Raw genomic sequence first — 14,678 nt, forward strand, 5'->3', positions numbered from 1 at the left:
GTTACTCTTAATTACTCTTATACGGATACACGAGTCGCACTGTGTGGTTAGATATAATTTATATGCACGTAAAGGATCAAAATTAATACCTAGCAATCAAATAAATACGTAGTATTTATCATAATCGGAGACAGTCTATAGCCGTCTTTCCTAAGACTGATTTCACGCGCTGGCATAGTGATGTGTCTGCCCACAGATAGAAAGAGAGAGAGAGAGAAAGAGAGAGAGAGAGACAGAGTGAGAGACAGTGTGTGTGTGTGTGTGTGTGTGTGTGTGTGTGTGTGTGTGTGTGTGTGTGTGTGTAAGCCAGAGGGAGAGGGAGAAAAGCGATAAATAGAGAGAGCGCGAGAGAGAGATGGGGAAAGAGGAAGGAACGAGAGAGAGAGAGAGAGAGAGAGGGGTGGGGCGTAGGCGTAGTGATTAGATGAACCGCACTTGCTTATGATTCTGATGTGTAATTATGTTGATAGAGATGGTCGAGCGATGGATAGCCGACACGCGGCGATAGAAATCAGCTAGATCATTACCGAACGAAGGAATCCGGACAGGAGGAAGAAAACACGGAATATGATATCCGATGGGGAGACATCGCACAGGCCAGAGCGATCACAAGGGGGTTGTTTTTTAAAGATACGAGCTGCCTTAAATAAAACCGGAAACCGGATGTCGGCATCGTCGCGAATTGATGCCGACGTCATCAGAGGAACGTCGCGCGCGGTGCGCATGCGCGCTCCGGCGCCACATTTTCTTACGCACCGGTAAATGAAATTGCATCGTGTGCCTCAGATAGAAATAAGAATGGCAGTCCCTCTCACGTGCATGCGCGCGCGCACTTTCTACACTACGCTACACGCGGTTCGCCCTTCGCCTCTCAAGCTAAAAGAACAAATAGGTAGTACTTGGGTGGAGTTTTTATGTGTTTGCGTCTGTACCCTCTCGATAAACATTAGACGACCATGTGTCGTATTCGTACATGCGCGAGAAATTGACGAGAAAGTGTGGGGTAGGGGGGCGAGAATGACTGTAGAGGCATATAACCGATAAGGCGAACCGATCACGTAGAACGCATTGCACGACCGCGAGAGGGAGCCTGTGAGTCAAATCCGTCGATATCTCTGTGTGAGGCGCACGCAGCGTGGTTTCCCTTCGTCGTCTGGCTAGTGAAATAGCCAGACCGATATTCAACTCCTTTCACAACTCAAGCGTCACCGCTTGCGTAGTACGGTGGGGAACAGATCACAAGCGTAATCCGGTTCCACAGAGAGTGACTGATTCAGGATGCTCAGAGGAGTTGCTGCCGGCGGCGTCTATCAGAAGACAGCACAGCCCCGACGGCTGGTGTCTGGTTATCTACTGGTCTAGCCGATGAAGGAAAACCCTCTGGGTTCGCATTTGCAGTTCTGTCCCCACAGATTACATTTGCAGATGTATCTTGAACAGCAGTCGTTGCGTCTCAGGCTGCAGCGCCGCCCGTGGCCGAGGCACATCCGTCTGCAAGAAGAGATCGGGTGTAGTATGAATGCGATTATTTCAACCGAGTAATGGCGCTGAAAGCCATTATTGCGCACACGGAAGGAGGGACAGCGTACGCTCATTAAAAGGGAACGAATATGAAAGCAAATTTGTTTTTATTCACACCGGATTATTACCACGCATTTTTAGCGGTCGCGTGACTGATACGGATACCCTTGCATTATACTAATGAGCATATATTATACATGCATGCGGATCTTGATTTGTCGGTTCCAACTGCTCGTCCGATGATATTATCTGTCATATGATTATTATTACACATTCAACTTTCTATGGTCGTAATCACACTTATTTATAACGGAAATGTCATTATGGTCGAGCGCGCGGGCGGTTTACAAACCAAATGTCAAATGATGCGAGAAACCAGTAGATAATGCCCGCACTGACAACACGGCCGCTTACACGAATGTGTCGTACAGGATTAGGCGCACGCGCCGCGGTTTCACGTAAGAACATAGATGTTGACATACGTGATATACGTGATATACGTGATGAGCGAGCAGTTCATCAACGAGCGAACGAAAATTCGCAGACGTAGACGACGAAATTCAAAACCTTTGGTCGAGCCAAGGCTTCGGAGGGAGGTAATGGACCGCATTATACCCTACTATACTCTAATCTGCTCTACTTTACTCTACTCTACTCTACTCTACTCTACTCTACTCTACTCTACTCTACTCTACTCTACTCTACTCTACTCTACTCTACTCTACTCTACTCTACTGCTATACGTCTCATATTCGCATCTTCGCCTGTTTATATGATACTGAAGAAGCGTGCATCGAGAAGCGGCGGTCGCTCCCTGGAACCTCCGTAACGGCGTCCGTCCTCTTTTTCGTCGGCGGTAAACGGCATCGGTACTAGTCACCAGAGTGTCAATTCTTGTTATATTACACACTCGTAAGCGGACGCACGCGTATGCTGTCACACACAAAAGTTGACACACGTATTTATACCCCCTATATATACTATCAAGAGCGTATTAAGAAGGTATCCTTCTTTATACGCTCGTGATACTATATAGTACATTATAATCCTTTATATACCATATTCGCTCAAATGAGTGCTCAACGCGCCATCTAACGGAGATGATTGGATCTATTATAGCACTGGTGTTTTCTGCGTTGCCACTCCTGACATCGGTAAGTTTTCGCCACTCATCGTCATCTGGTTTGGACTTCTGGCCCAATTCGCCCCCTCACAATTCCGATTTCCCGTTGACGAACCGTTCAGCGAAAGTAAAAGTAAAAGTTATTACCAGTTGATGACGCAATTCCTAGTCTAACACAGGTTCACCCGCTTGATTTTGTTTTGTCTTCGTTCCATCTGAAATTAAATTTACTCTGAAATGTTAAGACTGATTCATTTTGACTAGGCGCTTTGACCGAAATATCAAGCGCCTGTCTAGTTTAAAGACTGCAAAATTGGATACCATTAAGAACATTTGTTTCATTTCGCTATCATGTAAACTTTGCGGATTAATCATGCGTAAAACAGTTGATAGGACCTCATTATTTTAATCTTCATGCGAATACGTGTGTGCTAATGTGCGTGCGCATTAGGGACCTGTCATGTCCAATTTATACTTAAGATCCGAACGAGATTGCGTTTAATTTTTTAGCGGTCATGCGCACTCTCTCGCTTTAATAAAGAATCCGTGCGTGTCAGCACATGCCTGCTCCCGCAAGAGCAGTTCTTGCAGTAGTATCGACTTCAGCGGTATATAGGAGCAGGCCGCGCAGCGTGGGCGGAATTTTCCGGCATTCAACTACGCAGTCTGTGTACAAGTTCCTTATGTTATTACTTCCGGGCTATGATCTATGATTTTGTAAGTACGGAATTCGTCGAATCGTCGCATTGATTTTTGGTGCGACTCGGCAGCGGGTGAGAGAGTTGAGTGGCGGCCGCATGGCAGTCACAACCAGGCGGTTAGTCTCGGCCAGCAGCGCACGCAAACAGAAACGCCATCCATCAGAGTCTGTGCCCGTCGCCGCCGCCTCCATCTTACAGCTAGCCAGGGCTTCACGACCGTTTGTATGTGTGTGTGTGGGTGTCACGGTTGAAATGTCACTGTATGGCGCTTGCAAGGCTCGTAAGCCAACGAATGCGTTTTGAAAATTGGTTTAAATAGTAGGATGACATGCTGTAGGCGTGATATGACGTGTGTGTGTGCGTGTGTGCGTGCGTGCGTGCGTGCGTGCGTGCGTGCGTACGTGCGTGCGTGTGTGTCTGTGTAGTAAATAAAGAGAGCGAGACGCTTGCGCGGCAGTGAAAAGTTTAAACAAAGAGCTAAAACAGAGAGGGAGAGAGAGAGAGCATGGAGGAAAGCGAAAAGGAAAGAGAAGGAGAGAGGGGAGGAAGGACTGCGCACGAGGAAGGGCGAGAGAAAGAGGGCGGCGGAGGATGAGATTGACAGCAGGAATATGAGAGGGAGAGATGGAGAGACGGAGGGTCGTTATTTCTGTGTACATTGGCAATTTGTGAGGAACGTATTTTGTGAGGTTTGCCTCCTATTACTTTATCATACAAAACTGCGATGCTCGTACATGACATATACACCTACGTCTGCAGAACACGCACTCGGACACAAGGCGTTATCATTATCATCAACACAACTTCCAATTCAAATAGTTCCGTTGCAAGATTCAAGACGATTACCTTAATACTGTTTTACTCATTATGCGTGTGTTCCACTCCACTTCAATACAGTGCATACGCCTTATAATAATGTATATATTTAATGTGTCGATTCTCATTTGCTACAGTAACGAGAACAAGAATGAAGTAAATGAAATGGAAAATAAAATCTTATTTTAGCAGTATTCATCTTGGGAGTGAGGAAAGAAAATTAAATAATGAAATTAATTAAAGTCTTGATTATCAAAAGGCGTAGTCCTATAAACAGAATTCTTCTACAAATGTGATTAAATTCCTGATTTCAGATATTTAAAGAGATTTAGAAGTAAAGCAAAGCCTTTTAAAGCAAGGATATCTCGTGTTATTACCAACCGTTTACTTATTGATACTTACCGGTACATAACACCAAGTGTTTATAATAAGGTTAACATGGCATAGAACGCACGCACATCATTCTTTTCAGCAGTGTGTGCACTAATCTGCATTTCAAATTAGATTTATTTATAAATGTCAACAAAACTAGCGCGTGACTTTTGCTTTCCCGAGATGCCATTGACCTGACTCTGTTTTTACGCTAGGTGACTTGACTTTGTATATATTTCGAGATCGGAACCAGCCTATAAATATTTGCGTCACGTAACTACGTCCACTTGTTTTGTCGGAGCGCTAGAAAATCCCATTATCGCGAATCTCAAGATAGCAGGCTCACGTTTGCTGTTCATTTATTGTTTTATAGCCTATAGCAGCAGAAAGTCGTAATAATCTCTATGCTGAAGTAATCAGCAATATGTACGCAGGCAGGCGAAACTAAACTTGTATTCATTAATCAATTTCTTGATGTAGTTGTGAGATGATAATTTTAACAGTTTACCGCGGCATCAACGGATTTCATGTCTATGGCAAGTCTTATGCTCTGTCTATGTTCATTTTCCGCTAGCGGTGCATTACGCACGCGCGCGAACTAGGACACGGGCATGTATACGTACGCCCGCCAGTCCACCAGCCCGTACGCGAACGGATCAACTCGCACATCACACTCACACTAAGCCCGCTCTCGCGCACGCTATCGAAGAAACACGCATGCTAGCGAAGAAACACGCACGCCAACGAAGAAACACGCACTTGCACATAAACGCCCAAGGACGTACGCACCACGCACGCGCCCAGCCGCGCATGCACAGACGCACGCACCCACCCGCGCATGGACGCACGCATCACACACTCGAGCGAGGAGACACGCGCTCGCGTACGCCCACCATGCGCACGCACGCCGACGCACGCACGCATGCACGCGCCGTAACTGATTTTGATCCGCCGTCGAAGTGACAAGTGGCTCGCAATCATATTATATATACATGAGGCGGCGCTGTCGCTAAATGACGCCATAATTGCCTTCACGTAGGACGGCTTACAACGCTGAGCGCATGCACAGACGGTAAATACGCACGCGGATACACTAATGTCACAAGCACACGCGCGACCCGACACGCACGCTCTTCGCTCGACGCAGGTATTCCTTTGTCATTAGACTCAAGCAGGATTTACTAAAGGTTTTCGATGATCACGTTATAGGGTACACGCTTGTGTTAGGGTATCATTATAAAACCTACCGCCAATATCGTTTATTTATAGAGTATGCGCTATGGAATTTCTCTCCTTTAAGGTCACATGTGTACATATATATGTATATGTATATATATATATATATGCATATATACGCAACTACACACACACACACACCTCGCGCGCACACACACACACACACACACACGACACGATCACACACACACACACAACGTGCAGCGCGGCGATGACGCCGCGCGCGCGAGCGCGCACGCACCGCACGCACGCACCGCAGGGGCGCACGCGACGCACGCACGACCACGCCCGCACGCACACCCACACACACACACGCGCGCCGCAGCCGCGCACGGGCAACCGCACCGCCGCGACGCACGTCACACTCAGCACTCACATATATATATTTCTTCGATAATGCTTATAGATAATTAATAATGAATTATAGATAGATAATTCCTGCGTGTTTCTGCCCATTTGTTCTACGACCTGTTTAATTTAACGTGGAGCGGGACGCACACACCAATTACAAACAGCGCGTGATAAACTGGACGGCCCTAGCTGCTGGTTAACTGGTGCGGTGCTGCTGCTGCTGCTGGCTGGCGGCTACCTTCTAACTCCTGCTGCTAACTATTACTGTTCTAACGTTATTACTACTACTACTACTAGCTACTACTACTACTACTACTACTCTACTGACTACTACTACTACTACTATATCTACTACTATCTACTACTACTATACTACTCTACTACTAATACTAATACTAATACAATACATCTCTGGCTGCTGCTGCTGGCTGCTGCTGCTGGCTGCTGCTGCTGCTGCTGCTGCTGCTGCTGCTGCTGCTGCTTACGTCGTACTCTCTACTTCTACTACTACTACTACTACTACTACTACTACTACTACTACTACTACTACTACTACTACTACTACTACTGCTGCTACTGCTACTGCCACTGCTATTGCTGCTGTTGCTGCTGCTGCTGCTGTTACTGGTGGCGGTGCTGCTGCTGCTGCTGCTGCTGCTTCTGCTGCTGATGCTGCCGCTGATGCTGCTGCTGATGATGATACTGCTGCTGCTGCTACTGCTGCTGCTCTTACTGCCGCTGCTGCTGCTACTGCTGTTGCTGATGCTACTGTCGCCGCTGCTGCTGCTGCTGCTGCTGCTACTGCTACTACTACTACTACTACTACTACTACTACTACTACTACTACTACTACTACTACTACTACTACTCCTGCTACTACTACTACTACTACTACTACTACTACGACTACTACTACTACTACTACTACTACTACTGCTGCTGCTGCTGCTGCTGCTGCTGCTGCTGCTGCTGCTGCTGGTGGTAGTGCTGCTGTTGCTGTTGCTGTTGCTGCTGTTATTGTTGCTGCAGCTGCTCCCGCGAGCGCGTTCTGCGTTCGCAGCCCGATGCTGATCGCTGAGCGGATGGCATCGCTCGACAATTCTCAGCGTCTCGCCGTGTAAAAACCCGACGTCGACCGACAGCTTTCGACGCGTCGATGTCAAATTGCCGCGCTGCGCAATCAAATGGCATTAAATGCGAGCCAGTGTGCTGTCGTCGCCTCGGTGCCGGCTGAAGCGACGACACAACGAGGCAACGACAATGGATGGCGACCCTTGAGAAATAACAAAGCAAACGCTAATCAATTGCCGGCGAACGTTTTCTCGTGTTTAAAGGGCATTCGTTGGCACTAGATGTTTGCAGTGCATTACGAATGTTGCCACTAGAGGGCACAGTAAACGCAGGCCATCCAACCAGATTCGATTCGTCTACTTGAAATAACTCCAAGAACAACACCGAGCGTTTTATATGGAAAGATGGCGCGATAACTAATCTTTTATGCGTAGCGCAATACTTATAAACGACACAGCCCATGAGAAAATCCTACTATTCCATGTTGTCCTGCGCATGCTTTTTATAGATTACCTCTTATATTGGTATCATGCTCATCATGGCACAAGGATCAATTTTAGAATGAGAAAAAAGATCGAAACACAAATACGTAAATACTGCATTCGCAATTTTCGTGTGGTAAATGTCATTTTCCAGTTTACGCGTAGTAATTATATAGGTTATAATGCAGGGCTTACACTACCGCCGCGAATCTTATATGAATCGCTAACCGGGTGATGAGAAATTAATTTTAAAATTTTCCGAAATGTTATTCGTACAGGCGCTATCTTGTGCGAGTATATGCAACCGTAATAGTATTGGTGACCACGCAACGCAGACAAATCGGTCAATCGGCGCCGGGTACCAAGAATATAGTGTGCGGGCGGGGGGGGGAATGGGGTAATGATCTGACGTAAAATCTTTCAAACGAAATAAGTTTGATTAGATTTTTGAAGCTGTATCTTTAATCTCTGGCATCTTCGGCGTGAGAACATACTGTCGCCTCCGGTGTTCGCACGCCCCGAAAAACCATCTTTTACGAAAATCTAATAGAGAACGCCCGAGTTAACAAATGACACGCTGTGCCTTACAGCAGAACCACAGATATTCAGTTCACAGATGCGTGCGACATTGCAATTACTAAAAAAAAAACACTTGTTAATTTACGGTTGCGAGGGTTTTTCGCAGTTATAATGTGGCATATTCCAGAATTTCAACTATATTTGATTGATGTATGTTATAGCCTCTGCAATGCAGGTTGTTTTGATATTCGACATGACAGCTATATAATGGACAGGAATATAAATATTGTGGTAACGGAATGAACACTCATCAAATATATACGTTAGCAGTCACTGTAATGGTAACCAGACGTGCCTAGCCATTCGGATAAATAAATAAATAAATATGTATATATTATATATATTCTCGACCAGGCTGTCCGTGCAATCATAATAGCGCAGGATAAAATTTAATATCGCACATGCAGTCATCTCATAAGAAAACATAATAATACACTCATAAGGCAACAGGATAAAACAGGATAAAACAGGATAAAGAGCGGCCATAGGCGGAGTGACGTGGGGGGGGGGAGGTCCCGCGGTGACGGTAAAAAAATCTGTATGTACAATTGTACACGCGACACAAGAATAACAGAGGAAGGCATCCGCACACCTTCCACTCGTCCATCATCGCGTGCTGGCTGCATTATTGCCTCGAATTGTTTATCTATTGAAAAGAAGGTGGGTCGGAGTCATTGTTTGGCGGGTCAGATGTGTATCCGCTGCGCGGGAAATGCATTAGTAACCTGACTCGTGTGTAGATCTGAAGGCGTGTAATCCGTTAGGCGCTCAGCAGTTTTCAGCGCTATAGCCCGCGCGCAATGCCGCTTCTTAGCTACACGAGTAAACGCAATATCAGCGTGTCAGCGTGTCTCTTCTAACTCCGTTCGCCGCATGCGTCACGTAGCCGTGTTAGGATAGCGTGCGTGTGTGACGCACGCGATGCACCTGTAGCTGTTGTTGCACACAATCAGATTTGTTCTAATGGCTTCGCATGTTTTTCAGTTTCATTTCTCACCTTTCCGCGATCGGGAAAATTGACCTTTGACCTCACTGTTAGCAGCAGCTAAAGGTTTCCGCCGGTGGTCACGTGTTAAATGTTCGCTTGATGATTGGTCCGGTGCTGCTAAAACCTACGCGCTCGTTGCAGACTGGCTTTTATTATTTAGAACCCACTTGAATAACGTATTAGGCTACAAAAAGACAACGTTTCCGAAAAACTGACAATCTAGACGCTATATGATGATGATGATGATGATGATGATGATGATTATTATTATTATTATTATTATATTAATATTACTAGCATATAAACTCATATTAGCTATCGACATCTAATCATCTTTGTTCATCACTAAACTTAATTATCATTCTATCCTGAACACAAGAACGCGACAACATGAGGAGCTATCGGCATGGGGAGCGATGTGTGTGGGATATATATATATATATATATATATATATATATATATATATATATATATATATATATATATATATATATATTCCTAGATATACTAATGAACATACGACATACCCGATGAAGGTGAGAAATTGAAGCGACGTCTGAAGATTTCGCCACGCGACTTCGCATCTGTACGAAGAGTCGCGCGATAGAGTTAGCGCTCTTGTTCCGCCACCTTTGCTCTCTGCGGGGTCAATATTCGGCGGGAGGAGGTGGGGGGGGGGAGGATGCGGTGCTAACGTAAACGTTGGCTTTTCGATTTGTCGCCGCGACTGATACGTGTTTTGATAGCGTACAGAGCCGCGGGGCGAGCTCGGTTAGGTTTGCTATGGTATAATTATAGAAAAAATTCCCGCCGCAATCGCGTATCGTGAGTTGACTTCGCGCTAAAATTGACAGCTTATGTGTGCTGGCCGTCGCACACGGCGCCGCATCGGGGAAAAGATTTAGCACTATACGCGCACCCCCTCACACACGCGCGCACGGGCATAAACGCATACACTCACTACACGGCATGCACGCTGGCTGAGTGTTTACTCGGCTCGTGTCGCTCGTGATTGCCGTGTCGTGATGCAGATGATTTCAGCTGAGCCCTCGGCGAACAAATGCCATGGTTCACACTACGGGGCGCATTGTGCGCAAATAATTCCTCACCCGAGAAGCGAACAATTGCAGCTGGAATAATTTCATTTGGGTGTCTGTCTCTTCACTATAATTTTACGCCACCGAGTTAAATACTATCCGGGAATATACCTGCGTAAGCCTCACGGGTTAAATGCTACGCGTACTTTTCTATCGTGTTAATGCAACCAAGTTAAGTGCTATCCGTTAGGTATATACTAGTTTATTAATTGCATTTGGGTGGCTGTCTCTTGGTTCTGTCTTTACGCAATCGAATTAAAGGCTATTGGCGCATAGGGTACACGGGTTAAATAATCCTGCACACGTTTCCCTCCTGCAACTAAATTGATTGCTACCCGGTTATACACCCGCATAACGTTGCCGTATGACAAGAGCGTGTACGCGTATCCATTTTAGAAGGCGGTAATGACTAGGTGCGAGAGAAGCCATCGGTTCTAGCATTGTGCGTAGTTATCATAATATGCTGTAAGTTTCGCAACTTGAGTTTACATCCACATGCGCGTAAACTGCATCACTAAAGCATATACAGGTCAGGTTGTCACTATAGCATCTTTTCGTTTTGCGGCGAATGCATTCTGAATAGATCGGTGGAGAGATGTGATGGCCGCATTCTCGCGCGTGTGCACGCACAGGCTAGCATCTGAACAACACACGCTAGCGTTCAAGCACACGCACCCATGCATCATGCATGCGCGAGCATGCACTCGTACACGCTTGAATAAAAAGAACGTGTGCGCGCGCATGCGTGCTTCAGTACACGCGTACATGATCTTGATGATATGGAAAACGCGCATTAAAAGCGCTCGCAGCAGGCGCGCATGAAGTAGGCCTACCGCCTACGCAAACAATCAATGGTCGTGGATATGAAAGGAATACTATATTACTCGATGGATATTAACGAAGCCATCGGAGCGCGTCTATTCCAGGCGTATTTACAAGTCATTCCTTACGACTATCGGAAATGTGCAATTCGGCTGTGTCTTGGCAGCGATGTAATTTTCTGATATAATCTTAGCGAAAGCTGAAAATATTAGAAGTACTGACATTGAGGTTACTGCCGGCTCCTGGGGTGAGGCGGGGGTCATGCCCCGCCCCACACACACATACACATACGGTCAAAGAATCGATACCGAAAGACGAGCGAAAATCCTCCGAGGCGGTCGTTTACATTGCGAATTCTAAACATCCATTTTACTTTTGGTTTCCTAAATGTTATGCTCGCTAGAGGCCAGAAACCGCCGTTCGAATCATTGAGATACATAGCCGGACCCGGATGTGTGTGTGTGTGTGGGGGGGGGTGCATATCGTCTCTCTTCTCGCTGATGGTTTTGTTCCTCTCAATGGCCCATCCCTCGATGCGCCAATGTTTGAGATTAGGTTTCTCTACTAGTGCGATGATATGTCTATTCATCAAATTATGACATTATCATTTGTTAGAATGCGTAGAGGACGGTCGATTACCTACGCGTGTGTGTGTAAAATTATACATCTCCTACACTACAAATGCATCACGAATTATGCATTGTTATCCTGTATAGAAAGAGAAATGAGAATGAAAGACAGAAAAGCAAATAGACAGACGGACGGACAGACGGGCGGACGAACAGACGAACAGACAGACAGATGAACGAATAGACAGACAGACGGACGTACGGAAGGACAGACGGACGTACGGAAGGACAGACGGACGGACGGAAGGACAGACGGACGGACGGAAAAGCAGACCGACGGATGGACAGACAGACATGCGGACATGCAAGGAGGCTAGGAGGAAGAGCCGCCCCACAGAGACAGTCATTCACATGGAGCACACGTGTCGTGCTACTGAAGCGATGAGACGAAGACACGGAGCGCGATTACCCGAGACTCATTATATTGTAGAGGTAGCGAATCGACAACGCTCGGTCGCCACACCAATACCTTGACGTCCTCTTCACTAGACTCTGCAAGGCGTCGTTGTCCGATTCGTACAGGTCGCTGAGGTAATCTGCAACAATAACGCAGCGAGAATGAAGTCTAATTAGTGCTCAGCTTCCTCGTCTTTTCATCCCACACCCCGCATCTCTCCAAGACGGGTTTCACTCGCGCATTAATTAGGGTCATTATGGATTCTATTAACAGCGGGCGTGGTCGATGGATGTCACTCCGACGACTACGTCCTGTAATACTAACAATTACGCACAGCGTGTGGGACGGGTGTGTTTCGATTCGGGTTGATGTTAATAAAGGCTCGACGAGGCGTTAAATAGACGAGCATGTCCACGGACCTGAAAAGGTCTCGTGTAGTGGAATTAATCTATCGATGTAACACCGACCGCTCCCCAAACACATGTCATCGAGTAACTAAATACCCGCTTTGAGAAACATTAAACCCTTTTTAAGTGTTTTCGGCTATAATTCTACGCGCGCGTGTTGTGTGAGCGCGAATCGCCGAGGCGGAAAGTGTGAAAAGTATCACTCAAAATATCGGTGTTTTTTTTGACGTTGCTAAAAGCAGCAGAAATCCGGTTAACGTGTATCCCAGTAAATGACCATGTTAACGTGTGTTATTTAGCGTGTGTGAGACAGGACGACAAATCCTTATCGTCAATTCAGCAGCGAGTACATTCATGAGCCATCGTACGTTTTTTGCTCGCCTAAAAATATTTCGCAAATCAGTAATAGCCGACGCTTCCCGCTTTCGCGCAACTGTCACCTTACATTTACACAGAGAAACCCTTTGGTCGCTTTGCATGCGCCGCCGGTTAACGCCCGTTACCCGAATCCGTCATTAGCCTGAATAGCTGGCTTATTACTGCACGTTTCCTTTGATCGCGTGCCGGCGCGGAAGCCTGTAGCACTGGTGGGCGTCAAAGACAGCGAAGTCGAGCTTAATGGCTAACCGCGTGGCGGTGGGGGAGGCAGAGGGCAGCGAAGCGAGCAGCAGCAGCGGCGGCGGTGCGCCGACTCGTCGCGATAAGGTTACAGCGCAGCGCGTCACACGCCCACGGGCGCGACGCCCACGCCACGCGACGACACGCGAAGCCACGGACATGCGCTGCGCCGAATGCGCACAGTGTGCGGGCTGGCGTGCGTCGTTAGAACGCGCGAACAAAATATCTACCGTGTTTGATTTTTCTGGCTCAGCGCCTAAGGCGCGCGCCGAATGTGTACCGTGCATGTGGGCTGGTTTGCGTGCGCATTCGGCGCGCGCGGGGGGCTTAAGGTGACAGCGCAGCACATCACACGCCCACGGACGCGACGCCCACGACGTAAAAATCTAAGCGCGCGCCGGGCGCCTCTCTCGACCGACAGGAGCGGCGCGTATAACGACGCACGCAGCGGGAGCATCGTCGGATGAGCAGGCGTCAGTCTCGTTTCCACGTCGATACTCTCACACACGCTCTTACGCTCTCTCTCTCTCTCTCTCTCTCTCTCTCTCTCTCTCTCTTTCACGCTTTCGCTTTTGCTCTCTTTCTTTTACTCTAACTTTGTTCTCTTCCTCTCACTGTTTCTCTTTCTCTCTCTCTTTTTCCATCCCTCGCGCGTGCTCTCTCTCACTCTGCTCTCTTTCTCTATATTCATCCAGCCTCCCTCTCTTTCTACCTAACCCTTAGCGTTGAAGTGGCTCAGTACGCATTCTTAGGTTACGAGAGATGCTTCAGCTTTACCGAATTGAGATAATTATCTACCCACCCCGGGACCGGACCCGTGAATTAAGTGCGTAAACGAAAGCACATGACGCGCTGCATAAAGATGACGCGGAGCGCGAAAGAGATAGCGAGATAGAGAGAGACAGGGAGGTAGCGAGAGCGGAAGAGAGAGAGAAACAGGGAGGTAAAGAGAGCGAGAGAGAGAGAGAGAGAGGTAAAAAGAGAGAGAGGGGGAAGAGAGAAACAGGGAGGTAAAGAGAGCGAGAGAGAGACAGAGAGGTAAAGAGAGAGAGAGGGGGGGAAGAGTGGGGAAAATTGGAGAGGGGGGAACGAAGGGGGAGTAACAATGATGTAGAGGGTGAGAGAGAGAGAGAGCGCGGAATGTAACCGAGGTGGAGGGGGAGAGAGAGGGATAAGGAGAAAAAAGATTCAGAGTAAGAGATAGAGGAAATATATAATAAAAACCATATATATATATATATATATATATTACGAGACACGGAGAACAAGACAGACAAGGAAAAAGTGGATAGGGAGAGGAAGAAATTGAAGCGAGGGCGAGAGAGGAAGAGAAAGAGGGCGAGTGGGAGATTGAGAGAGGGCGCTCGGGCGAGCGAGAGAGAGAGAGAAAGAGAGAGAGAGAGAGAGAGAGAGAGAGAGAGAGAGAGAGAGAGAGAGAGAGAGAGAGAGAGAGAGAAAGAGAGTACA

The 14,678-nt window shown here is 47.2% G+C and overlaps 1 protein-coding gene across 2 annotated transcripts in view; it reads right to left on the reverse strand.

Annotated features, from left to right (window-relative positions):
- Positions 1 to 333: 333 nt before the first annotated feature.
- LOC106807104 (U8-agatoxin-Ao1a-like) overlaps positions 334 to 14,678 on the reverse strand; it is a 47,348-nt gene continuing 33,003 nt past the window's right edge. For both annotated transcript variants that reach the window (XM_014809361.1, XM_014809360.1), the window contains exons 3-4: positions 12,259 to 12,325; positions 334 to 1,491 (exon numbers count right to left, since the gene is read on the reverse strand). In XM_014809361.1, coding sequence (XP_014664847.1) covers positions 1,359 to 1,491; positions 12,259 to 12,325 — 200 coding nt within the window. In that variant the 3' untranslated portion in view covers positions 334 to 1,358. The remainder of the gene's footprint in view (positions 1,492 to 12,258; positions 12,326 to 14,678) is intronic.

The sequence above is a fragment of the Priapulus caudatus genome, unplaced genomic scaffold (genome assembly GCF_000485595.1).
Source record: "Priapulus caudatus unplaced genomic scaffold, Priapulus_caudatus-5.0.1 Scaffold196, whole genome shotgun sequence".
In the NCBI taxonomy this organism is placed as follows: domain Eukaryota; kingdom Metazoa; phylum Priapulida; class Priapulimorpha; order Priapulimorphida; family Priapulidae; genus Priapulus; species Priapulus caudatus.